Raw genomic sequence first — 24,536 nt, 5'->3', positions numbered from 1 at the left:
AATGCTCTAAATCACTATTGATTAGGGAAATGCAAATTAAAACAATTCTGAAGTGCCATTTTATACACTCTTAGATTGGCTAAGAGGGAAGGAAAAGATGATAAATGTTGAAAGGGATGTGGGAAAACTGGGACACTAAAGTGTTGTTGGTAGAGTGCATGGATCCAACCATTCTGGAGAGTAATTTGGAACTATGCCCAAAGGGCTATAAAATTCTGCATACCCTTTGAACTTGCAGTGCTACTGTCATAAAAGAGGCAAAAATGTTTGTAACAGCTCTTTTTGTGGTAGCAAAAAGTTAGAAAATGAATAGATGCCATCAATCGGGGAATGGCTGAATAAGTTATGGTATATGAAAGTAATGGAATATTATTGTTCTATTAAAAAATGATGAACAAGCTGATTTTAAGAAAGGCCTGGAAAGAGTTAAACTGAGGTTGAGCAAAACAAGCAGAATTGGGAATACATTGTATATAGTAACAGCAAGATGGTCAACTATGAAAGACTTGGTTCTTTTCGGTGGTTCAGTGATCGAAAGGCAATCCTAATAAACTTGGGTAGAAAATACCATCTGCATCCAGAAAGAGAATTATGGAGATTTGAGTATAAATCAAATTCACTTTTTTTCCCTGTTTTTTTTTTTTTCTCTTGTGGTTTTTCCCTTTTGTTCTGATTTTTCTCTCCCAATGTGATTCATAAATAAATGTATTTTTTAAAAGTTAATATATGTGTATAACCAGAAAAAACAAGTTATTTTTTCAAAAAGAGAAACTCTAAAAAAAAAGAATCTCTGTAAACAGCAGAATATAAAAGGTGATTATATATGAAATTGTGAATATTCACAACACTTGTATTTTTAAGTTATTTAAGAATTCCACATGTTATTTTGAAAATCATAGTTGGTGTTACCTTCTATGCATTTTTAAAATGGCTTTTTAAAAAAATCCTTACCATTGTTAACCCAGATCCACCTCTCCCCAATTAAAAAAGAGAGGGAGAAATACAGAGAGACAGAGATAAAGACTGTGAGCCCTTTAAAACAAATATGCATAGTTAAGAAAAAACAAATCCACATAATGGCCAAGGCTAAAAATGCTTGTCCTTTCTGTATCTTGAGCCTCTTAGCATTCTGTTGGAAGATAGGTAATGTGTTTCATCACAGGCCATTGTTTGTTCCGCCATTCCACAATTGATGGGCACTCGGTTTCTCATTTTATTTCCCTTTCTTTTAATTCTGTTTTCTCCCTTTTCATTTCCTCTTCAGGATGAGGAAATTTGTTTTGCTTGTGGCTATCCCCTGGCCTTCCTCCTAACTGCTCCCATCCCCTTCATTCCCCTTCCTCACACCATTCCTAGTGTTTTCCTGTGCTGAGATTGACGTCTTTTTACAACTCTGTGTGTGCCCCGCCTTCTTTGCCCTTGGAGATAGGGGTTAGGACCATCAGCTGTCCCCTTCCACCCCTTGTTCCATGTGTCTATACTCTTCTCACGCACCCCATTCATGAGAAGTAACAAGTTCCAGCCCCGGCTTCCTTCTTTCTGATGTTGTGATTTCCTCCTTTTACTTTCCCTTCTCTTTTCCCTCTTCAAATCCTCAAAACTAATCAACTTAATCCCTCTTAGATCCTCTGTGTTCCTTACTCCCCATTCTCGATATGCTTTGAACATTGAGGACCCTTGAATTCTTCTCCCCCATCAAAGTGATGGTGCTACACCATCATGCAGCTTCTTCCTAAACACGTTAATTTTTTGAGATTTCTTTGAACTCTTGTGCTTTTATTTCCTATTTTCCTTTGTTCTTATTCAGGCTCTGAGACTTTCTTCAGAAATGATAGAAATATCTCTATTCTAGAGGCAGCTGAGATGGCTTAGTAGATAAGAGCGCTGGACCTGGAATCGGGAAGACCTGAGTTCAAATTCAATCTCAGATACTTGCTAGCTGTGTGACCCTGGGCAAGTCCCTTAATTCTGCTTGCCTCAATTTCCTCATCTGTAAAATGAGCAAGAGAAGAAAATGGCAAAAGTAGTCCAGTGTCTTTGCCAAAAACAATTGCAAATGGGGTCGTGGAGTCATAACTGGAGAACAATAACCTCTTTTCTTAAAAGATCTACATTTCCTCCTGTGTAATTAGTACATTCTTCTTGGTGGTAAGCCTCTGTCTTTTCCCTCTTGAAATATTGTATTATAGAATCACCTTGGGTTTTGTTGTTGTTTGTTTGTTTTGCTTTTGTTGTTGTTGTTGATAAGAAGTGGCCAGGTTTTGTGTGATCCCAACTCTGGTTCCTTGGTACTTCAACTACTTCTTTCTGAATATTGGGCATCTTTTTTCTTTCCTCTTTGACTTGAAAGCTCTAGATTTTGGCTAGGACATTTCTGTGTGACCTTTTCCTTTTGGAATTATTTTCAGGAACTGATTGGTGGCCTCTGTCTTTGCCCTCTGGCTCTAATAGAGCTGGGCAGTTTTTATTTATGATTTCATGAAATGTAATGTCCAGACTTCTTTTTATCATACTTTTCAGGGGGTCTGTGATTCCTAAATTTTCTCCTTGACCAATTTTCTTGGTCAGTTATTTTTGATATAGGAGTTCTTATATTTTCTTCTACTTTTTTTTTTTTTATTCTACTCTAATATTTTTTGCTCCCATGGAAGCACTAATTTATGTCTGATTAGTCTTAATTTTCAAGGATTCCATTTCTTGGGTAAAGTTTATCTATTTTTATCCTATCCATTTTTATTTATCTTCTCAGTTTTTCTCCAGAGCCTTTTTTTTTTTTTTTTCATTTTAAAAGTTTCTTGCTGTATTTCTTTCAGGTATTCATGTTGTACTAGTGAAAATGCATTTTTTTCTTCGAGTCTCTGATTTCAGTTATTATGAAGTTTGGGATGATCTCTAGATTTGCTATAATTTCTTAAAGGCATTATATCTTTGGTTTACTTATTTCAGTTTATTTACTGAATTGGGATTTTGTGCCAGACCCAAATTTCTCCCACTGTTGCACAGTTGTAGGGGTGGGGAAGAAAAGAACAGGGAATGATCAGTCTTACTTGGTCTTGACTCTTTGTGGTGTCGTGGGACAGAGTGGGAGGGAGCTTGAAGAGCTCTGGCCTGTTCTGAGCACAACCATTCTGCTCTAGTTATAACTGCTCCCACCTGAGGTTCCCCCCGTGGGATTTTCTGACTTTCCTGGGCCTTTCCCAGAGAGCCCACTACTCTTAATCCCTTCAGGCACAAAATCTTGAATATGTGATCGTGACCCTTCCAGAATCCTGCTGAGAGGCTGCTGGTTTGTTTGCCTTCTTTGGCCCAAGCTTTGCTGACGGCCCCCTTTCCTATTGGGAGGTCTGGTTAATTTTTGTTCACTTCTGGGCGGAAGAAATCACTAGTTTTCTTACCGCGTTTCTTGGTCAGCATTCTGATACCGAGCTTAGGTTTTTGATGGGCTGCCTCTGTGCAGGCTGGAAGTCCCAGGAGCTTCTTTGTGAGTTGCTGGGGTTATCCCTCCAGAGTGAACGTTCATCCTCTCTGTATTGATCTTGTAAATTCAGATTTAAGTTTTCTCACTCTTCCATTAAAATGTGAGGCCCCGTAGAGCCGCTTCTTAAAAGGGATTGTGAGTGGAGAAGGTTTAAGAAACCGCCCGGAGCAGAGATGACGGTGCTTTGTGTTTGTGTCTTTAGTGCTCAGCTCAGTCCCCGGGGCCTAGGAAGTGCTTAATAAATGCTTGGTGGCTGATTGCTTGGTAAAGGTCCCTGGTAAGCAGAGCAGAGTTTCTATCCTTATTTTAAATGATGCTACTTCTGCCGCCTTCTGCCATTATCTTACCCCGTTCCGGACACGTGAAGGACAAGGTGTGCGTGGGCAGCCTGGATGGCGAAGGCCTTGAGGACGAGACGGGCATCAGTTGAAAGAACTGAGCGTGTTTAGATGGGAAAGGATGACTTGGTGAGGCAGGAGCCCAGGAAGGAGACACTGACTGGATTCAGTGTCTGAATGGCTTTCACGGGAAAAGGGCCGGGGAAAAAGGCCAGGACGGCTCTCTTTGGTCCAGAGCCAGAAGTGATGGGCAGAAATTGCCACGAAGCCGAGGTGGGCGTCCGCTGGGCGGCAAAGGGAGCTTCCTGGAGGCGAGAGCCGGCCCGGGCTTCCCCTTCGAGGGCCTTGCCTCGGGCTCGGGGCTCCTGAGCCGTCTGAGGGGCTGCTGAGGGATGCTGCCCCTGCCGAGCCTGAAGAAGGTGGAGATCTTCATTTTTCCCAGCCTCGCCCACTGTCATCGCACGAGACTTAGCTTGTTGTTCTCCTTTCCTTTTTGTTGTTATTGTGTGGGTTGTTTTTCTGGTTTTTCCTTTCGGACTTAAATTTCAGATCTCCCGACATTTATCATGAGCCTTCTATGTGCAAGGCCCCTGGACGCTGAGACCAGCATGAAACAGTCGCCGCCGTCCAGGACTTTGCTTTCCTGAAGGGAGGGGGGTGAAATGCGTCCCCGGGACTACAGGGCCGGGCTGAGGAGGGAGAGAGGAAGGTGTCTGCAGGGCTCGGGATGGCGGCCTCTGAGCCTTCCGAGAAGCGACAATGAAAGAGCAAGGATTGTTGTCCGGACAGGGAGTCGGGAGACACATAAAGCGCATGTATTAGGTGCTAGCTGTGTACCAGGCCGGATCTGTACTTGCGTCTTTCTGGTTCCCGGAGCTCTCCACTGAGCAACTTTCTGCCTTTGTTCAGCAAAACGGGGAGCTTGCCTGGTTAGGATGGGGGACTAAGGAGTGATGCAAGTATCCTAAAGAGGTTTTTGTTGTCTCTAACTAGTTTGACCTGAGCTGAAGGGAATTAGCCTTGGGGCCCTTTCCTGTCTCAGGAAAACAAAAGCGCCTTTGCTCTTTCTCGGCGGGTAAATGCAGCCCCGAGGGAGGAGGGGCTGAGGATGGAGTGGGAAAGGGCTCCCCTGGGGTGTGGGGGGAGGGGGCGAGAGGGAGAACGAGACGAGACCCAGAGGCAGAGGAAAGACAAAAAGACACAGACAGACAGCATCATTCCGTTACGTTCTCGGAGCCAGGTTTACATTTGTGGCTGAAATTCTGCACAGCCAGTCCTTCCTTCTCTTCATTATTAACAGAGATGTAGTGCCTCAAAGACCGGACCATTTTTAACACTCGAAGGTTAGTCTGCTACTGCGGATGGGGAAACGGAGGCTCTGAAGGGCTTGCGCGGGGTCCCAGAGCTACTGAGAATCTGGGGCGGGAGTCAGCCCCAGGGGTTCCTTGCACAGCGCTAGCAGCTCTTTCTAATGTTGGGTTGTATCGCCTTTTGTGGAAACAATGGGGCTGGGGGAGAATATTATTGCCCGGAGACTGTGAGCAACTTGGACCGAACAGAGCAGGCTCTGGACTGGGGGCCCGCCGTCCCACCCTGGGAACCCTGGTGTTCCTGCTGCCTCAGTGCCCCGTCTGTGAAGTGGAAGGCTTCTTCTAGCCGCTTTCTAAGTTCCTTGTCAGGGACTCAGGGACCCCCTGAGCTGAAAGGCAGCTTCTGGCCCTTGATGAGAACGGTTGTAACTGCTGAGGACAAACCGGGAAGGAATCGGGCAAGTCTTGGGCAAAAGACCTTCAAATTCTGCTGCAGCCTTTGGCGTTCTTTTCTCGTGGGAGCTTGGGAAAGGACTCTGGGCTGGCTATTCTGCACAGCTGCGGGGATGGCCTTTTAGCAGGGCCCAGAAATCTTTCTCCCTGATGCTCCGGTCTGGCCTGGGCTCAGCGTGTCGGTGCCTGAGAGGGGCTGTTTCACTCTGAAGTAAGAGAGGGTAGTTACCAAATAAGCCTAGTCAGCTGAAATATTTTGAGAATAACCTGAATGTGAAGCATGATTTTGTTTGTTGCCTAAATAAATGAATCTATTTCTCCCTTTTTCTAGCTCCTTTCCATTGCCTCTGTTTTTCATTCCCTTCTTTTCTCTTTCTTACTAGCAATGCCAAATGAATATAACTACATGAAACTGAAGAGTGATTGCCCTCCCTCTCTGCCATGGTATGCCCAACCTCCCAAAAAAATGAGAAGACCCAGCCTGTTATTAAAAGGCATTCTCAAGTAAGTTGGACTCATCATAAGAATCCTGAAAAAAACTAGAAAAAATCATTGCATATGTTTCTGAATGTTAAATACCATGAATTTTGATGGTGATTGATTTTGATAACTGGTTTTTGATAAGACATGGTGTATTATCTGAAGTTCAAGTATTCGTAGAAATCAATCAGGGTGCTTTGTTTGCATTTACTTCCATAACTAGTAAGGAAAGAAAGCATTTTATAGGATTGAAATCAAATTGTGAAAGCTGATCTTTTCTTCCGTTCCCCCGTTTCCATTTTCATTTCCTTCTTCCTTACCCCAGCTTCCCTTTCACTTAATTTGCTAAAGAATAAAATTAATACAATCAGTCTATCAGCTACATGCTGCCCAGCTTCCCACTCCCACCCCTTCCTCACTTCTTTTCTGGGGTGGGCTCTACCTCCCTTGGAGCACAGGAAAACAAAAACAATTGTTGCTTGAGGGAAGAATGTAGATATTGGCGCAGCAGACTCTACATTTAAGAGCACAGCAGTCTCCTGGATGGGGCTGTATCAGAATCTGAGATTGCTGCTGCTTCCCATGGGCGGGGGTGTACCTCACAGCAGCAGCGCTTTGGGGGTGACACGGGCCATCTCCCCAGGACTTAGCGTGACCCAGAGGACCACGAAAATTGTTCTGACCATAACCTTGCCCAAGGATTACAATGGACATGAAGTGACATAAGTGACTTATGTTAACGTATGGCACCTTTGGTGAAGATCATCTGCATCAAATTCAAAGATCAGTTCTGAGAAAAAGAGAGACACAGAGAGAGACAGAGACAGAGACAGAGACAGAGACAGAGAGTTTTCCTCTCCCAGGAGAGGAAAAGACACAGAGAGACACACACACAGAAAGGCAGACAAGCAGACACAGAGGCAGAGACACTGATACAGAGAGATAGAGACAGAGAGAGACAGAGACAGAGAGAGAGAAGGAGGAGGGAGGGAGGAAACAGGGAGGGAGGGGGAAAAAGAAGAAATAAAGCGCCGGAAGGAAGGGAAAAAAGAGAGAAAGAAGGGAAAAAAGGATAGAAAGAAACACACAATGGTTAGTCTCTAGACTTGGTCTTCATCTGGAGCTACAGACCACCACCTCCCTGCCTAGAAGGAGACATGCTTTGCCATCAGTCTTCTGTGCTCAAGCTCAGGCATTACTACATTAATCAGAGTTCTGGGTCTTTTCATGATCATTTTCTTTACATTTTGTGGTCATGTTGTAGATGGTTCTACTTCATTCTGCATCAGTTCATACAACCAGCTTCTTATTTATTATTTCTTATGACACGCTATTCCATTGCCTGTACTTAGTCACTAGCCCTGCTTCCGAGTCTGGTTCTGTAACTCAGGACGGCACCTCCGAGGCCCGGGCATTCTCTCCTCTGGGTAGATTGTGCAGTGTAGACACCCAGTCGAACACCGTCTCTCTTCCTTAATAAACTGGAATTTTATAAAAATACATCAAATTTCATAAATTCAACCAGCACATTCATAGAGTCTGGCTTTAAATGATGAAATGATTTAAGAGACATTCGGCTCTGAGACCGAGCGTGTAACCGCAGGGTTGCATCAGGTGATCTCCAGCATCCTCCTTGGTTCTCGTCCGGCCTTTGCTTTTTCTTTCCTCGGCGGGGTCTTCGCTTGCCCTTTCGCCTCCTCTCCGTTCTTTGAGCCTTGCAGGCCCCGCTTGGGTGTTTATTCCTTCCTCTGAAAAGCCTGTTCCACCATCAGGTTGTACCGACGGGTTTGAGATGAATGAGGGCAGAGGTGCTGGCTCGGAGAGCTGGGTGCTCCTGGGCAGGTCCCTCCGGTCCCTGGGCCTCGGTTTCTTCATCTGAGGGGGGGACGCGCTGACCTTGGAGATTTTCCCCAGCTCTCACTCCAGGACCTTGAGCTAGAAACAGAGTGGAGGAGGCCCTCAGGATTATGGAGGGGCTGTTTGCTTGCAGTGTCGCCTGTTACTCAGCCTGGAAGCTCCTGGCGTTTTCTCATTCAGTAAGGAAGCTGCCGTACTTATTGGTCATCCTTGCTGCACCGGACACTGCCCAGGGGCCCGCTGTGCTACATATAGAGCCACCTACCAAGGCCTTCAGAGAAAGGAAAGTTCTGCCCCGGAGGGAGGGGGCTGGGAGCGGGCTTGGCAGAACATCCACACCATAAACTTTGGCCCCACAGTGACAGTAACCCCGCTTCGGCTGAGCAAACGGGGAAAAGCGGACTATTTGGCAGGAGACAAACCGTGGCCCTTTCGTCGTGGTCAGCATATTTCTAGTGTCTCTAATAGTAATTTGTGTCCGTCTCCGTTCACTCCTCTCCATCCCTCATCTTTTTCTCTTCTTTTCTTTCCGATTCCAGGCTCCCTTTTGTTTTGCCTTTCCCACCAATGCTCTGCCTTTAACAGACTCAGCTTCTAAGTAGCCAGGGTTTACAAACAGCCATCCTAGTTAGGGATCTCTGTCTCTCCTGGCCATTCTCTCCTTTCCTCCTGGAAGGGTTAGCCCCTTCCCTGAGATCACGCCTCCCTCTAACAGCTTCCCCCTTTTCTTCCATCCCTGCCATTATCACTCGCACCCTCCCCCACTTCCTGCCTAGTGGGACGCCTGCCAGTTGTACTTCGGATGCTGCGACTATTACAGATTTGGGGAAATAAACTGGAGAAAGTATTACTCTGACTGGTTGGGTCCTGATTTATAACTTACCTTAGAATTGTCCGTGAAAACAAAGTTGTAAATTAAAAAGGAAAAAAACCCAAGTGTCTGTTTTGTGTAAGACTTTATGTCACCTGTGGAGGCGCTAAGCAAAGGGAGACCCTCCCAGAACTGAGGGGGCTCGTGTTCTCTGGGGGCGTGAGCGGCTGCGGCAAGGATGCAACATAGACACAATTAAGGCACCTGGAGAAGGGAGCACGAGGGTAGTAACAGCTGAGGAACGAGGGGATGTTGCACAAAGACTGACAAATACCCCGGGACTTGCCTGGAGATCTCCCTTCCACACATGCATTTTTAATAACACATTTTCAATGGGAGATTGCGTGGACTCTTCTCCCATCTGTCTTTTTCAGCCTCTCTTGTTGGCTCTCTCTTAGGGACCAGCGTTTATGGGCTGAGGTGGTTTCTGGGATCTTTTTTGTGGTTGTTATGGCACGGGGGTGATAGCTTATGATGCTCATTTATCCCTTTCCCAGTTTGGGAACCATTACTTTAATTAGGTCAGTGAGGAACTTTTGTGATTGTGTGCCCGTCTTTTATCGCAATCATTTCTTCCATCTTGATGTGGGTTTGAACTTTTGCTATGGAGACATCATGGAGGAAAGAGCGCTGAGTTTGGAGTCAGAAGTCCTGGGCCGAAATCTGCCTCAGTCCTACGTGTGCCACCTCCTATTTCTCCTCTGTGATGGTGGGAGAAGGGCAGAAACTGGGGCAAGGAGTCTTAGCATCCTGGTTCATAGACTGTCTACAAACTGGCCACCTCACCGGGGGACTTTGGACCGGTCATCAGCCTTTCTGGGCCACGGTTTCCTCCTCCATAAGCTGGAAGGACTAGAATCACTGGCTCCCACAAATCCGCAACTTTAGCGCTCCAGTGTAACTTGTCAGTCTGTCTGTACGTGGCAATGATTCGGAAACCACCACCCCGGGCAGAAACCCCATCATTGGAGATTGTGGTTCATCGCACACGCTGCTGTCTGACTCTCTTTTGGAGGAATATTTGTGACACAGTCATGAAGTGAGGCTGGCTACCCACAATCCTTTGGCCGCTTTTTTCTTCTTACCCGTAAACCAGGTTCTTGGCCCCCCTCTTTTCTGACTGTCTTCTTCGAGCCTATCTTTACAGCGTCGGCCGTGAGTTTTAAGTGGTTGTTTATTTGGTCTGGAATTGTTCTACATCATCATGTTCTGCAGCAGGGCTGACACGTAGTGATTTTCCTGATGGATTTCTTGGAGAAGGGCTGATGTTCATTATTATCACAGCAGATCAAGAAAACTTGTCTATCCAGTGATGACATTTCAGCTTAATTAGGGGAAAGGTAATAAGTACTGGGCTGGTGACTTCATCTCAGAGTTACCCAGAAAACAGGCTCCCAGGAGCCTGGAACCTCCTCCCATCGGGGGCAGCCGCTTCTGTCTTCCGGCTTCATTCAGACTGAGAAGGGCAACATTCACATGGTGCCGTTCCGCTGGGTGATCTCGTTCGCGTGATGAGATCCTCGTGAGGTGTCTGTGAACTCTGATTCTTAGGGCCCTTGCCCCATTCTCTGCCCTTTTCCACCATCGTTAGAAAGTAGGAAGTGGCCAACATAGGACTGAGGCCGTCTTAATTTTTCTTTATTTTCTTTTTTCTTTTCTTTTTCTTTTTTTCTTTTTTGGTGAGGTGGTTAGGGTTAAGTGACTTGCCTAGGGCCACATAGCTAAGTGCCCTCCTGCTTTCAGGGCCAGTGCTCTATCCACTGCACCACCTAGCTGCCCCCTAAATTTTGTTTGAAGGTTGCTATGGCACAAGAATTCATCACCTAGTGGCCCAACTACTGGTTACGAACCTTTCTGCTTTTATTTCTATTGTTCCTCAGATAGCTGACATGGAGAACCAAGGGTTATCTTCACTCTCTGACAAAGAATAGGGATAAGACTTTGTAGAAAACTCTCAAATAGGTTTAAAATCTTTTTTCCCCCCTATATTCTTTTTTTTTTTTTTAATTATAGCTTTTTATTTGCAAGATATACGCATGGGTAACTTTTCAGCATTGACAATTGCAAATCCTTTTGTTCCAATTTTTCCCCTCCTTCCCCCCACCCCCTCCCCCAGATGGCAGGATGACCAATACATGTTAAATATGTTGAAGTATAAGTTAAATACAATGTATGTATACATGCCCAAACAGTTATTTTGCTGCACAAGAAGAATCAGACTCTGAAATATTGTATAATTAGCCTATGAAGGAAATAAAAAATACAGGCGGACAAAAATAGAGGGATTGGGAATTCTATGTAGTGGTTCATAGTCACCTCCCAAAGTTCTTTCCCTGGGCATAGCTGGTTCAGTTCATTACTGTTCCTTTGGAACTGATTTGGTTCATCTCATTGCTGAGGATGGCCACGTCCATCAGAATTGATCATCATATAGTATTGTTGTTGCCATGTATAATGATCTCCTGGTCCTGCTCATTTCACTCAGCATCAGTTCATGTAAGTCTCTCCAGGCCTTTCTGAAATCATCCTGTTGGTCATTTCTTACAGAACAATAATATTCCATAACATTCATATACCACAAGTCAGCCATTCTCCAACTGATGGGCATCCACTCAGTTTCCAGTTTCTGGCCACTACAAAGAGATCTGCCACAATAGGTTTAAAATCTTTGAGAATGATTTAAACATGGCAAAATGCCCTTAGTGACAATATGAGAAGGTAAAAAGAAGGCACACACAAGTGATTTTCTATAGTTGACCATATATTTACAGCCACTCAATTAACCAAAAGATATGGAGAATACAAGATCCCACTGTTTGTTATCCAAAAAAAGTATTTGACTTGGTAGAGCAAAATGGAACGTTTAAGTCCCTCCTTGTGGGAGGGAGGGGAAGATGTTGCCCATGTATATGTTAAGCTCCTACAAAATTATTTGATGGATACAACCAATACTATTGTTCACTGAGCTTCTCTTTATTAATATAAAATTAGGTATAAAAGAGGGAGGCAATTGTATATACCATTGTCATGGAGGATGTCCAGATGTGAGGTCTTTCAGATGCTCATTTTGTGGAGGCATTTTTTGAACTGACCATATCGAGCCCCACTATTATGGAACCTCCGCCTTGGGATCCCTGACTACTCAAAATAATTCCGTGTAACAATTTACACAAGAAAAAAACAAATGAATGGAAAATGTCTATTGTCTAGGCCAGTGGTTCTCAAACCTTTGTTCTCAGTATCTTCATGTTGTTAAAAAACTATCAAGCATCTGTTCAAAGAGTTTTTGTTCACATGGGTTATATTTATAGCTATTTACTATATTAGAAATAAAAAATGATTTTGAATTTGTAGACCCTCTGAAAGGGTTTCAGAGACCCCAACAATTCTTTGGACTACACTTTGAGGACCTAGGCTTTGTGGCTATTGCCTATTCCATAATCATTTTGGACAGGCATTGCAGATGAATGCCGAGTTGGATGCAGAACTGAAAAGATAAAGAAAACAGGCTGGGTTCAGTTTGAGAAATTACATAACACTTTCAATATCCCCGCTCTTGTCCCTGGCTCCAAAAAAGATCTTTTTTCTAAACACTCATATTCCCTTGATGATTCACAGAATCACAGAACACTACAGTCACCCAAGAATCCAAATGATGGATTAGCCGCATGGCAGTGGGAAGGCGTGGCCTGACGCGTGTTAGTGGTGGAGACTTGTACTCAAGAAAGAGCATAAAACATTTCATGGTAAAAGATGCATGATTCAATTCAACAGGCACTTATTCTGTGCAAAGGTCTGTAAATGGTTGGAACAAGACACGATCTACTCATTGACATGTAGTGCAAACTCTAAACAAAGGGTCCTTACCCCGGAGTCCATGAACTAGAGTTTGTTTGGATAATTTGATAACCATTTCACTGTAATTAGTTTCCTCTGCATTTTATTTTGTGCCTTTAGAAACATTAGGTTTAGGGGCCCATGACACACAAACAGTTAAGCTCTGCTTACTTTTCTTGTCTCCACTTGCTCTGCTAGGTTGGGTGGCCGGAGGGAGGCTTGGGGGTGTCATTCTAAGGCTATTACCTGCAAGCTTCCTGCAGGGATGGGATTGTGGATTCATCAATTGTTTTCGATTGGGCAGCTGCACATAGCTCTCAGAAAGACATTTTTACTGACTTTGCTGTTCTCAGCAGCACAGTGATCCACGACTACTCCGAAAGACTTATGAAAAATCCCATCCATACCCAGAGAAGCAACCGATTTGTGTCCGAATGCAGATGGAAGCATGAAAAAAAGAATGAATGGGTTAGATGTGACAAATGTGGACATATGCTTTTTGGAATTGCATATATTTAACCTCTATCGGATTGCTTACTTTTGGGGGGAGGGGGTTATAAATAAGGGAGGTGGGGAGAAAAAATTGGAACACAAAGTTTTATAAAAATGAATGTTGAAAACTATCTACAAGTATTTGGAAAGAAGTAAATACTATGAAAGTATTGAAAAAGAAAGGAGTATTTACTAAGGTGGAAAATATAAGTATGGCCGATAGGGACACTCTCTTATCCTGAGCCGTTCAGAGTTCAGAAGAAGGTGGGCTCATGCTTGGAGAGTGTCTGTGGAAAAGCAGAACTCCATCCTTGCTGCTGTCTGGAAGTCCCGTTCTCCTTCCGCATCGTCCAGGCTCCCCTTCTCAGGATGTCCCTTCGTCCTTAGCCGCTGGTGTGGGCCCCACCCTCAGCCACCCCTGAGATAGGGGTTCTGTGACTGGCTGCACATGGGACTTGTCAGGCTTGCAGGACTGGAGAGGTTCACTCCCTGTGAGGGGGCCCGGGGGCCGCTCTCCTCCTGACCCCAGGTGATGGGCTCGCCAGGCCCAGGCCTGCAGCGTCCCCCCCACCCCAGATGGCCGGCAGGGGGTCTCCTTCCCCCGAGATGGCCTGCAGCTGGAATCCTCGGGAGCCATCCCGGCTGGGCTGGGCCCAGGGGCCTGGCTGAATCTCTGCAAACAACCCCAGGGCAGCATCATTTTGTTGTATCTGGGACTTTCCTTTATGGACTTGGTTTAATGCCTTTGATTAACTGATTCAGCAGAGATATTCTCACCCGAGGAAAGTGTCCCACTCAAGTCTTGGTGGTGAGTTCAGTTAGTTGGCTAATTGACACAGTTGAGGTATCGAGGGCAAGGCTAGCCCACAGAGGGGCCGAGGCTGCCCTGGCAGCCCCTGAAGGGCGGGAGCGCCCGGGGAAGGCTCAGCGGTGCTGGCCGCCGCCAGCTTGGTGGGGGTTTATGGGACAGCATGACGTGAGCTGGTGAAATTTTCAGTCACGGCGGGAAGCCCACACGGGTGAGGTCCCTGACGCGTGGGGAGTGTGTCCCAGTGTGTGTGTGTAGGGGGCGCATGCCCTGCGCTTGGGCCGGGGACCCCCGAAGGCCAGTTTGGAGACAAGGATAACTGGCAGCTCCAGGGAATTTCCGGGATTTTAAAGCCCTTCACATACATAGTCATTTGAGCCTTAAGAGACCCTTCTGAGATGGGCACTAAGCAGAGTGTGACTTCCGTTTTATAGATGAAGAAACTGAGGTTTCAAGAAGTTAATTGACTCTTGGGGTTGAAAATTAAGTCTAAGATACAATTTGAACTAAAAACTCTGGAATCCCAAGTTTGAGACTCTTTCGGTAACATTGTACTGCTTCTCTAGCAAACCTGGGGTTAGTGGGATGTGGCCTGCCCGGGGTACAGGTCCCTAGCAGAAAGCTGGGGCAGACCTTCTTCCTTCCTGCAGCTCAGCCTCGAGGCAAATCTTGGTGTCCCTTCTGAGAAGTAAGACATTCTCTGACCTGATGGTGGTCCCTGGAGCCCTTACCCCGGCCTGACAACACCAAAGTTGCTGTAGTAAAGTCAGTTAAATCCCATGTGCTCTTATTAAGCGCTAGAAACCCACAAAGAAAGGCAAAAATATCTGTTTCTGCCAAACTAGGAGGGGGAGGGATAACAAGCAAACAACAAGTACTCACAAGCCCAAAGAAGTAACTAGGGAATAATCAGCAGAGGGAAGCACCAGAATTTGTGTAGGGGCATTAACATTAAAGCCTCAACTTTGCTCAGATTTGCTCAGCTTAAATATTTGCGTGGGATCATTCAAATCACGTCAAAGTTGTCACCTCTCTTTACTAGGTAGTAGAACCGCCATTGCTGGTAACTTTTAAAAATAGCTTAAGACACTTTGCCCTGAGGTCTTTACTGTTCTCCTAAATCCATTTGTGAGACAATTAATCTTGACATTTATTTATGAACTCTCCTCACTCAGGAAGGCATGCAACAAAATTTGAGGAATGCTAATAGAGAAAGCTTAAAAGTGTCACACACTCTGTGCCTCAGGTTCCCCGATGGTAAAATGAGGAGATTGGACTTGATGGCTTCCAAGGTCAGTTCCAGCCCCAAACCTAGACTCCTACATCCCATGCTTGAGACCTCTTCAGAGGCCCTACCAGAGCTTTCTTTCTTTGGCAAAGCCTTTGAAAAACCCAGTCACCTCCACGACATAAAGAAGCATCATGGTAGAACTTTTTTAGATTATATACTTTTGTGTGGGTGCAACACAGATGTAACTAAATCTATATAGATTTAATGTGTGGGAGAGAAGAAAGAAATGATTTAAAAATGATTGATTGCACTAAGGCAGCTATAGCTTAGATCTTTAAGTATCGTGCTAGTATATAAGGAAGATGTGGGAAAATCTAAAACCATTAGAAGAGTCTTAATATGATGAAAGTTACAAGAAAAGGATTTACACTACAAGGATGTATAGGTCCCTTTAAAAGTTTCTTTCATTAAATTACCTGACTTTAAATATCATCTTGTACTTAGGAATACTGAGGGTGTCCAGCAGAATAAAACCATTTTAAGCCACGAGAAGATAAAAGTTGTGTAATTTAAAACTCGTGTAGCTCTCTTACGCTTTCATCTTTTAGTTTGTTTTGTGTGTTGTGGGCAAAAGAAGGAAATTGCATTGATGAGAATATGAATAACGTTTAATCTTCAGAATGCACTGAATGCCCTTCAATAAATAATTGTTTCATTGGCAATAGAGGAGAAGAAATTGTAGATTATCATGGGAAGTCTGTTATAATGGAAACTTAGAACCTATTAAGCCAATTCCTATTATCATCATCAAAGACAGAGGCATTCTGCCTGAATGCCTCATAATAACAATACAGCTCAATTTTCTTAGACATACAGATGACCGTTGCTTTTTAATGTGTCTGCCCTCTGTATTTTTTCTTCTTCTAATGAGAAGAATGACTTAAGCTGTTTCTTAAGTGTTTGGCTTTCTGTGAGTTTGTTGAATCCTTGAAAAGCTTTTAATTTGTCTTAAAATAGCCAATGCTGTATGTTAAAATAAATATCAGTATATGTATTGCTTCTCATCGTTCTTTTGTGAATACTAACTGAATTTTGAAATGGCTGTAAATTGGAAGACAAGTTTTTAACTCTATTGGGGAAATTGGAAATTAAATGTACTGTGTAACATTTTAACAAAAGAAAATAGGAAATAGTTGACTGATGCAAATTAGACAAGACAAAAAATCGCCCCTTATTTTCCAGCTGAGATATATATTTTTTTAATTAAAGCTTTTAATTTTATTTTTTGTTTTTGATCGGTCTTTTTTTTTTAATTTTTAATAGCTTTTTATTTACAAGATATATGCATGGGTAATTTTACAGCATTGACAATTGCCAAACCTTTTGTTCCAATTTTTCCCCTCCTTCCTCCCACCCCCTCCCCTAGATGGCAGGATGACCAATACATGTTAAATATGTTAAAGCATAAATTAAATACAAAATAATTATACATGTCCAAACTGTTATTTTGCTGTACAAAAAGAATCGGACTCTGAAATATTGTACAATTAGCCTGTGAAGGAAATCCAAAATGCAGGCAGGCAAAAATATAGGGATTGGGAACTCTATGTAATGGTTCTTAGTCAACTCCCAGAGTTCTTTCACTGGGCGTAGCTGGTTCAGTACCATTGCTCCATTGGAATTGATTTGGTTCATCTCATTGCTGAGGATGGCCAGGTCCATCAGAATTGATCATCCTATAGTATTGTTGTTGAAGTATATAATGATCTCCTGGTCCTGCTCATTTCACGCTGAGATATATTTTTTAAAATTTCACTCTTATAGTTGAATGAATGAAAGAAAAATATAATTTTTAAGAGGCTCTCCTCCATGTGCCAAGTACCATGTAAAAAGGGCTGGAGATAAGAAATAGAAAAACAAGATGGTGCCTATTTTCAAGGCTCTATCATCTTATTATGGGGAAAACAGCAGAAATGTTATATTAATGCTTTAATTACAACGATTTCTTCACTTAATTTTTCATTTTTATTGTTCTTGTAAAATATGTTTCTAGTAGAAATATTCTTTATCTCTAATATTCTATCTAGAATTCTAGGGTCATCACCATTGAATTGTATACAAATAAGTAATTGAATTTTTCCTCCCTCAGATGTTTGCTACTTGTGTTTGGAGTGTGGATCCTCTATATCCTCAAATTAAGTTACAGTGCTGAAGAATGTGACATGAAAAGAGTGAATTATGTGGATCCTGAGCGTGTAAAGGTTTGATATTTCTGAAACGTTTTTCTTTGTCTGCATTTTTGAGACTTTGTTCCATACATGTGGATTGATTTTCCTTAAGAAAATTCCAATGCTAGTGGCATCTGGCCTCTAAAATACAAAATGTTTATTATATAAGGTAATTGTTTAGTAAGGAGATAGACTATCACCTCTTTTGTGCTAAAAGGTCAATTTTTCTGTACTTCCCAACCTTCCTTATTCGTACTTCTAGGTCCCATCATGATGTTTCTCAGAACCCGATTATCGGTGGCCAGTTTAGTTTAGGGAAACACTCTATCAAATCATGGCGTGCTTCCTTTAGGTTGAATGAGCTAAACATGTTGGAGGATTATTACATGAAATGTTAATGTCATCACCAAAAGGTTATGCTGAATTTTCTTCAGATATTCAAGAAATTCCTTCAGTTGCTGGTTCTGGTCTGGCCAAAGTAAAACAAACAACAGTAAAATGAACAACAACAAACCTTAGATTCCTCCCCCTTCCTCTCTCTATCCTCCTCCCTCCTCCCCCCTCCCGTGCCGGACCTCATGAGGAACACCTGACCGGAGAGGATCCAGGAGGATGCTGGGAGAGAAGCGGCGCTCAGACTTGTCGGATGCTGGGAGAATCTCTGGAGACGGAACCTTTCCAGAATAGAATAATCCCAGGATGCCTCTTGCTGAGGATGGAGCTCATCTCAAAGCCAGGTCTCTCCGGGGGCCGAGGGACTTTGAAAGTTACGATGAGCCCACGTGGGATTCGGGGGAGGGCCTCCGGGCGCCAGTCTGAATGTTGGGCACGGGGCCTCCTCGTCGGTAGCTCGCGGTCCAGCTCTAGCCATGGCCCCGGAGCCACGTCGTCTGCGGCAGAGACTCGGCCTTGTTGTGTCTCGGACCCCTCCCATAACCCTGCCCACCCTTCTCGGCCTCGGGCTTTAATGCACAAAACCAAGTGCAATTGATTGTAAAGAAAATGAATGTTAATGGGATAAAGATGTAATTTCCCCCATCCAGGAGCAGAGGCTCCTGGGGGGGGGGGGGAGGCCTCGGGGAACGGCACGTGGGTATGTTGGGGGTTGGGGGTTTTCTTGCCTTATCCCAGAGGGAAGGGACATGGGGGGGAGGAGGGGGATGACAGAGAGACAGACACAGAGACAGATCAGGGGGAGGGGTGGGGGGGTGAGAGGGGAAGGGGGGAGACCCTTGCCTTCAGAGAGAAGAGCAGGACATGGGCCCTGGTGTGGCTGCCCATTAACTGTGGGTCTGGCTGCCGCAGCAGGGCCGCAATGAGAGGATGGGAGAGGACCGTGGGCTCAGAGGAAAGCTGGGCTTGGAGCAAGGCGGGGCTTGGGGCTTGGCCCTTCCTTCACCTTCCTTGTCCATAGAAGGAAGCTTAATTTGCCTCTGGGCTCTGCCCTAGTTGAGGCACCGGGAACCCAGGGAAAGCCTGCCTCGGGCAGTGTCCTCGTGGGCTGATTTCTGCAGCCCTGGCCCTGGAGCGGGGGCTCTGGGATGAGAGCCCAGGATGGCCGAGTGACAGGTTAGGGATGGGGCCGTGAGAAGGGGCCGGGGCCTTGGATCCCTCCTGGGACCCCCTCGTGCCCTCCTCCCCCACCTGAGCAGGGCGCGGGCATTCGGAAGGAAGAGGGAAGAGCACAGGGCACTGGGCTCACCGCCAGGAGCTCTGGGGTCACGCTTCTGAGGCTTAGCCCCTTTAATAAAAGGCCGATGACAGTGTTTGCATCTTCTGCCTCGCAGAGGCACTTTGTAAGCTTCCAGCTCCGCCTTTCCCGGGAGCTGTTCCTTGTGGTTCACAGAAGGAGCTGGTTCCTGGGCTTGGTTCGCCGGGGCCCAGGCTGGCCCTCCTGGAAGTCCAGGACCCCCACTCAGTTCTCTGGGTGCCGCGGCGGCTCGGGGGAAGGGGCTCCTACCTTCCGGCAGGTACAGGTGGGCCCCCTCCTCCTGGATCTTCCTTTCTGACCCCACTTCTCTGCCCCTTCTGAGGTCTGTCAGTTCCCCCCTTCTCCCCCCGCTCCCCCCTGTCCAGAGTCCGCCACCCCAAAGCCTCCAGGAACCAGGACTTTGAGGGCTGGGAAGGGCCTAGGAGTGACTGGAGTAGACTCTGAGCATCAGAAGATGGACCAGGAAAGAAGGACGACTTGAGAAATCTCTTTAAGGAGGGAAAGAGGGAGGAGCAGGCAGAACTGGAATGAGGAAAACCTGGATTCGAATCATGTCTCTGCCATGTGAGCACCAACTCTTTATCCAGAGTCTCCGAGCCTCAGTTCCCTAATCTGCAAAATAGGGATAATCATAGTTTTATACAGTGGGAACCTGGGTTCCTGACCTGCTTCCCCAACACACTGGAACTTCTCCAAAAGTCCGAGAAGGCGCTAGACTAACGGACTCACGAGCCCAGTCCCCCTTGCTATCAATCCTCCAGGGTCTCACTGGACAGAGAAGACGTTGAGTGTCTCAGGAGGGATACCCAGAGAGTAACTGTCTGAGACCGAAGTTGGAAGCCAGGCCTTCCCAATTCCCGCTCCTCCCGGCAGAGACCCCAGCCAGTGGCTCTTGCTGATAGGATTCTCAAACATTATGTCATCGCCTCTTCTTTTCTTTGTTGCTGCTGTTGATGTCCTCCTTATCATTGAAAACTCATATCCAGGTCCTTTGTCCTTCGATGAATTGTGAATGTTCCTCCCCACAAGATGAGGATTAAAGATTCATTGATACAATTTATAGATTCTGGGCAACTAACAGATGTTCTTAAAACTGCAAAATCTCAGCTTGGTTGGATAGAAGTCAGGTACAGAAGTTGCATTGGTTTACATGAATTTTCCTTGTTATGATTAATTATCATAAACTACAGTGGTGGCAAACTCAAATAGAAATGGATTCCTGCAGGTCACCAGATTGACTTAGAAAACCACAAATTAACATTGTCCCAATTGTACTGTGTTTTTTGGCTAAACATTCCCAGTCGCTTCTTTGGTTTGGCCATGACATATGGGCTGGGGCCTGTACTTGAGAGCTCAGATTGTGCAGATGTAGCACAATTGCTATTGTGCTTACCATTAAACATGACCAAGTAACTTTGAGTTTTATTTGATTACAGCTTGAAATTCTGTCCTAGAGACATGGGGATTTGCTATTAATTAACTTATTAACAAATGAAAAAAAAATCCCTAATTCTTCACATAGTAAAACTTTAATTAGTTTTTTTTTAAATAACTAACTTTAATCCCCTCTCTGAAATTTCTTCTTTTTTTAAGAAACCCTTAGTAGGAAATCACATTATAGTTATTTATGCCTTAGATTACAGAATTTAAAGATGGAAAAGACCTTAAAGATAATAGCTATCCCTTTTACTTTATAAATGAGGTTATCATAGGGTGTTTAGTGATTTTTTTTTGTTTATGATGTTACCCTTTATTTTTCAGAGATTTTTTGCCATAATATTTTATTTTCCAAATTCATGCAAAGATAATTTTCAATATTCACCTTTGTTGAATATTGAACTTTGTGTTCCAAATTTTTCTCCATCCCTCCTCCCCAAGACAGCAAGCAATACTATACATTAAATATGTGCAATTCTTCTAAACATACTTCCATTTTCATCATGTCTAAGAAAAATCAGATTAAAAATGAAAAAAAAAAACCGAGAAAGGAAAAACAACAAATAAGAGTTTAGTGATCTGTACAAGAACGTACAGTGAGATAATGGCTGAGCTAAGATTTAAAGCCAGGTCTTCTCTGAGATATAGTCTTAAAAACCACTTCTACCAAAGCTTGCAATTTATGTCTTGGAAACTTCTCAGTCGATCAGTTAAACCTTTACTATCTGTGTATTGTGAGTGGCCATCTTAAGTCATCATCACATGACAGAAATCCATCTACTTTCATGATCTGGTAATGCTAGAAGAGAAATTGAAGAATATTGTTCTGAAAATATTTTGGAAAAAAACAACAGGTAATTTCTTCTGTTTTCAACCTTAATGTTGTATATTGCGCAAGACTGTAAAGACTGGGAATTTTGAAGTAAAAGATAGATTGTATCTGGTAGTACTCGTGTGCAGTCATCCTCCATATTGTTTAGATAGAGAGGGATTCATCTTTCAGGTTGAAGTTGGTCATCTTTAAGCTCCTTTCCAGTTTTATTTCCACTGGTCACCTGTGCGGGAACGCTCAGTAAGTCAAGTGTGCCAGTTACAGATGCTCACTTCTCTGCTTTTGGATGAAGGAAGGATGGCATCCATAGGACTGAGGGCAAAGGAATATCACTCGTCCTACGCGGAGTGCCGGGGCTCCAGGGCCATTTGAATTTTGCGTGTTGTTTCACATTCCTGTAAATTCCTGCTGCAACAAGACAAGGGAGCATTTCCTGGAAGAATCATGAAGTCCATGTCTGACTCCGGGCAAATGCAAGTGCAGCCTTGTTTACAGATAAAGCAGGAGGAATTCCAAGTAAATTCATGTGGGCTGATGGGGGAAAATACTGCTTTGGAGCAGGAAAAAAATGATAAGCAAATCACCTGGTTTCATCCCTCACCCCTCTCTTAGGGCGGAGGAAAGTGAATTCCAGAGGGACTATTAACTAAGGTTCCCAGCGAGCTCGTGGCAAACATGGGGCTAGAATCCAGGTTTTCTCTTTGGGAAAGGGAATTAGCATTTATGTAACACTTACTACATAGGAGGCATGTGCTAAGCACTTTAGAAATACTATCTCATCGAATCCTCCCAGTGACCCTTTTACATGGGAAAGAATTAAGGAAAACAAAAGCTAAATGATTTTCTCGGGATCACACAGCCTGTAAGTGTCAAGTATCTGAGGCAGGACTTGAACTCAGGTCTTCTTCACTCCAGCCCGGCGCTCTATCCCCTGGTGGGTGTTAGACACAGGGCATTGCCATTCTCTTATGGGCATCCCCTCAAAAAACTCGTACCGAGTACTGGCCGTTCCTGATGCTTCCTGTTCAGGAGTCAGTCTGACCCCACTATGACTCAGGGAAAAGGAGGAGCTCGGGGCACTATATGTCTGTGCCCAAGGCCAAACATGACGAAGGGCGGGGACCCCTGCCTAGATCTTTTGGGGGTTCGGCCCCTGATTCCCTGCTCCCGGGTCTTTTCCAGACACAGACCCACCCCTTGCCCTTTGCCCCCAGTTCTAGATAATTTGATACTGGATCCTTTTCTACGGTGACAGTCTGGCCTTGACTCTGGCCTTTCACAGACTCATGACTGGACCACTGTGGCTGATACCACCCGACCTTGTTCTGGCCCCCATTAAACATAAGTAAGTGGGGCAGCCTTCCAGTGCCCCTGAGAGCAGCAGAAATGGGGCGTGAGTCTGTGCTTCTCAGTATTCATAGAGGAAGCCAGGAAGCTGTTAATTTGCATGACCAAGAGGTTTTCTTATCTACCTTGCTGATAGACATGAAAAAGATAGATACTTCTGATGTTTTTATGAGAAATTTTGTTCCTTTGAGAGTTATGTCAAGGTCCCAAGGGTTTTGATGGTGACTGGGTTTTGCTTTTTTTTTTTTTTTTTTTTTTTTTAACCAGCCTAACTGAATTTAAGACATGATCCAAAATTAGGAGCCTTCTATGGGATATGATATACTAAATTGTAAACCTGAAAATTAAAACATAGATTTATTATTTTTTAATCTCAGCTCATTTTAGAGGAGCTTATAAAATTCTTAACAGGATTGGATTGTACTTGCTTACTTTGTCTTGCATGGCAACTGATATAAGACCATCAACATATTAGTAGGTACTCAAATGTGCTTGATAATTTAGTCTGCTTATAACCCCAAACCTCTTAAGTTTTTTCTTCTTCTACATAAATCCCCTGGAGCTTTACCTGGTCTTCCCAGAAAACAGCCTAATTTCCCAAAATTTGCCTTGTAAACTGGGACTGGAAGCTGCCGCACTGGTCTGAAGCAGGACCGAGGACTTCAGTTGATCATCAGTTGATGATCTGCTGGGTTTAAGATCCTCTCACTGGCTTTTCCAGATTCCATCTCAGATGGGCTAAACACCCCTTTCATTCTAGTGAGACTCCATAAATCTTAGCTCGTGAAAATGTATTTTATATTTATTAAAAAAGATAGACTAGTCTTTTTTTTTTTTTTAACACACTTATTATCTATAACTGAATACTTATAATATTGAAATGGACAAATCCGTCCTTTCCGCCTCGGGCCAGCAGAAGAAAGTTTGCTTAGTTAGATTGGGGATCTCTTTTGTATTTCAAAAGACCGGGTCAACAATACCCTTAAGATTATCTGTTCCAGGTGGGTGGTCTATTTATGCAACAGAATACCTACTCCCATCCTGTTGTAAAATGCTAATCACAGATTCCAATGTAATAATAGCCGAACAAAGAAAAAAACTTATATAAAAGCTGTCCTTAGTGTTGTGGGGGTACGGAATTTTGACCACGCCTTCCCGAGCTGGGTACCAAATAAATCCTAAATCTTCCTTATTGCGGCTGTCTTGAATTTTATTGCCTGGGCTATTTCAATATCTAAAACTTACTCTCAGATCAAATTCTGCTTTTTCCTTATTCTAGAGAGCACAGAAATACGCTCACCAAGTATTGCAAGGGGAATGTCGGCCTGGTTTTGTGAAAAAGGAGATGGAACGATTATTTGGTCAGAAATATGATATGGACTCATCCCCTTTTGTGAAAGAAAATATGGAAATGAATGAAGATATATATAAATATGATCCTCCATTTGGATTTCGCAAGTTCTCCAGTAAATTGCAAAATCTTTTAAAACTTTTGCCCGAACACGATTTGCCTGAAAACCTGAAAGCAAAACGTTGTAAACATTGTGTTGTTATGGGAAATGGTGGAATACTGAATGGACTCGGACTGGGCCACATATTGAATCAGTTTGATATTGTGATAAGGTATGTGCTAGTCTATTATTAAAATTGAATTTATTTCTTAGAGAATTCAGTTTGTAAGTACTTATTGGGTCTTTACTGTGTGACGAGTACTGTATAAATGCTGTATGGGATACATCGAGTGCCGGTCCCTAATCAGATAATGGCGATACACGTGAAACAATTGAAAACATTAGGTAGTTAGGTGTGTAGCAAAGCCAGCCATA

At 44.0% G+C, this 24,536-nt stretch overlaps 1 protein-coding gene across 5 annotated transcripts in view; it reads left to right on the top strand.

Moving 5' to 3' along the window:
* ST3GAL5 (ST3 beta-galactoside alpha-2,3-sialyltransferase 5) overlaps positions 1-24,536 on the top strand; it is a 67,606-nt gene that overhangs the window by 15,697 nt on the left and 27,373 nt on the right. For 4 of the 5 annotated variants that reach the window (XR_007950186.1, XM_051974381.1, XM_051974383.1 and 1 more), the window contains exons 2-4: positions 5,963-6,083; positions 17,305-17,416; positions 23,990-24,333. Coding sequence is in view for 4 of the 5 variants with exons in the window: in XM_051974381.1 (XP_051830341.1) it covers positions 5,963-6,083; positions 17,305-17,416; positions 23,990-24,333 (577 nt within the window). In the remaining variant the exon portion in view is untranslated. Of the gene's footprint in view, positions 1-4,987; positions 5,160-5,962; positions 6,084-17,304; positions 17,417-23,989; positions 24,334-24,536 lie in introns of those variants that run through there. The other variant, XM_051974384.1, reaches the window with a different exon arrangement.

This window comes from Antechinus flavipes, chromosome 2, assembly GCF_016432865.1.
Source record: "Antechinus flavipes isolate AdamAnt ecotype Samford, QLD, Australia chromosome 2, AdamAnt_v2, whole genome shotgun sequence".
Classification (NCBI taxonomy): Eukaryota; Metazoa; Chordata; class Mammalia; order Dasyuromorphia; family Dasyuridae; genus Antechinus; species Antechinus flavipes.
This window is presented reverse-complemented; position numbering and strand designations above follow the sequence as displayed.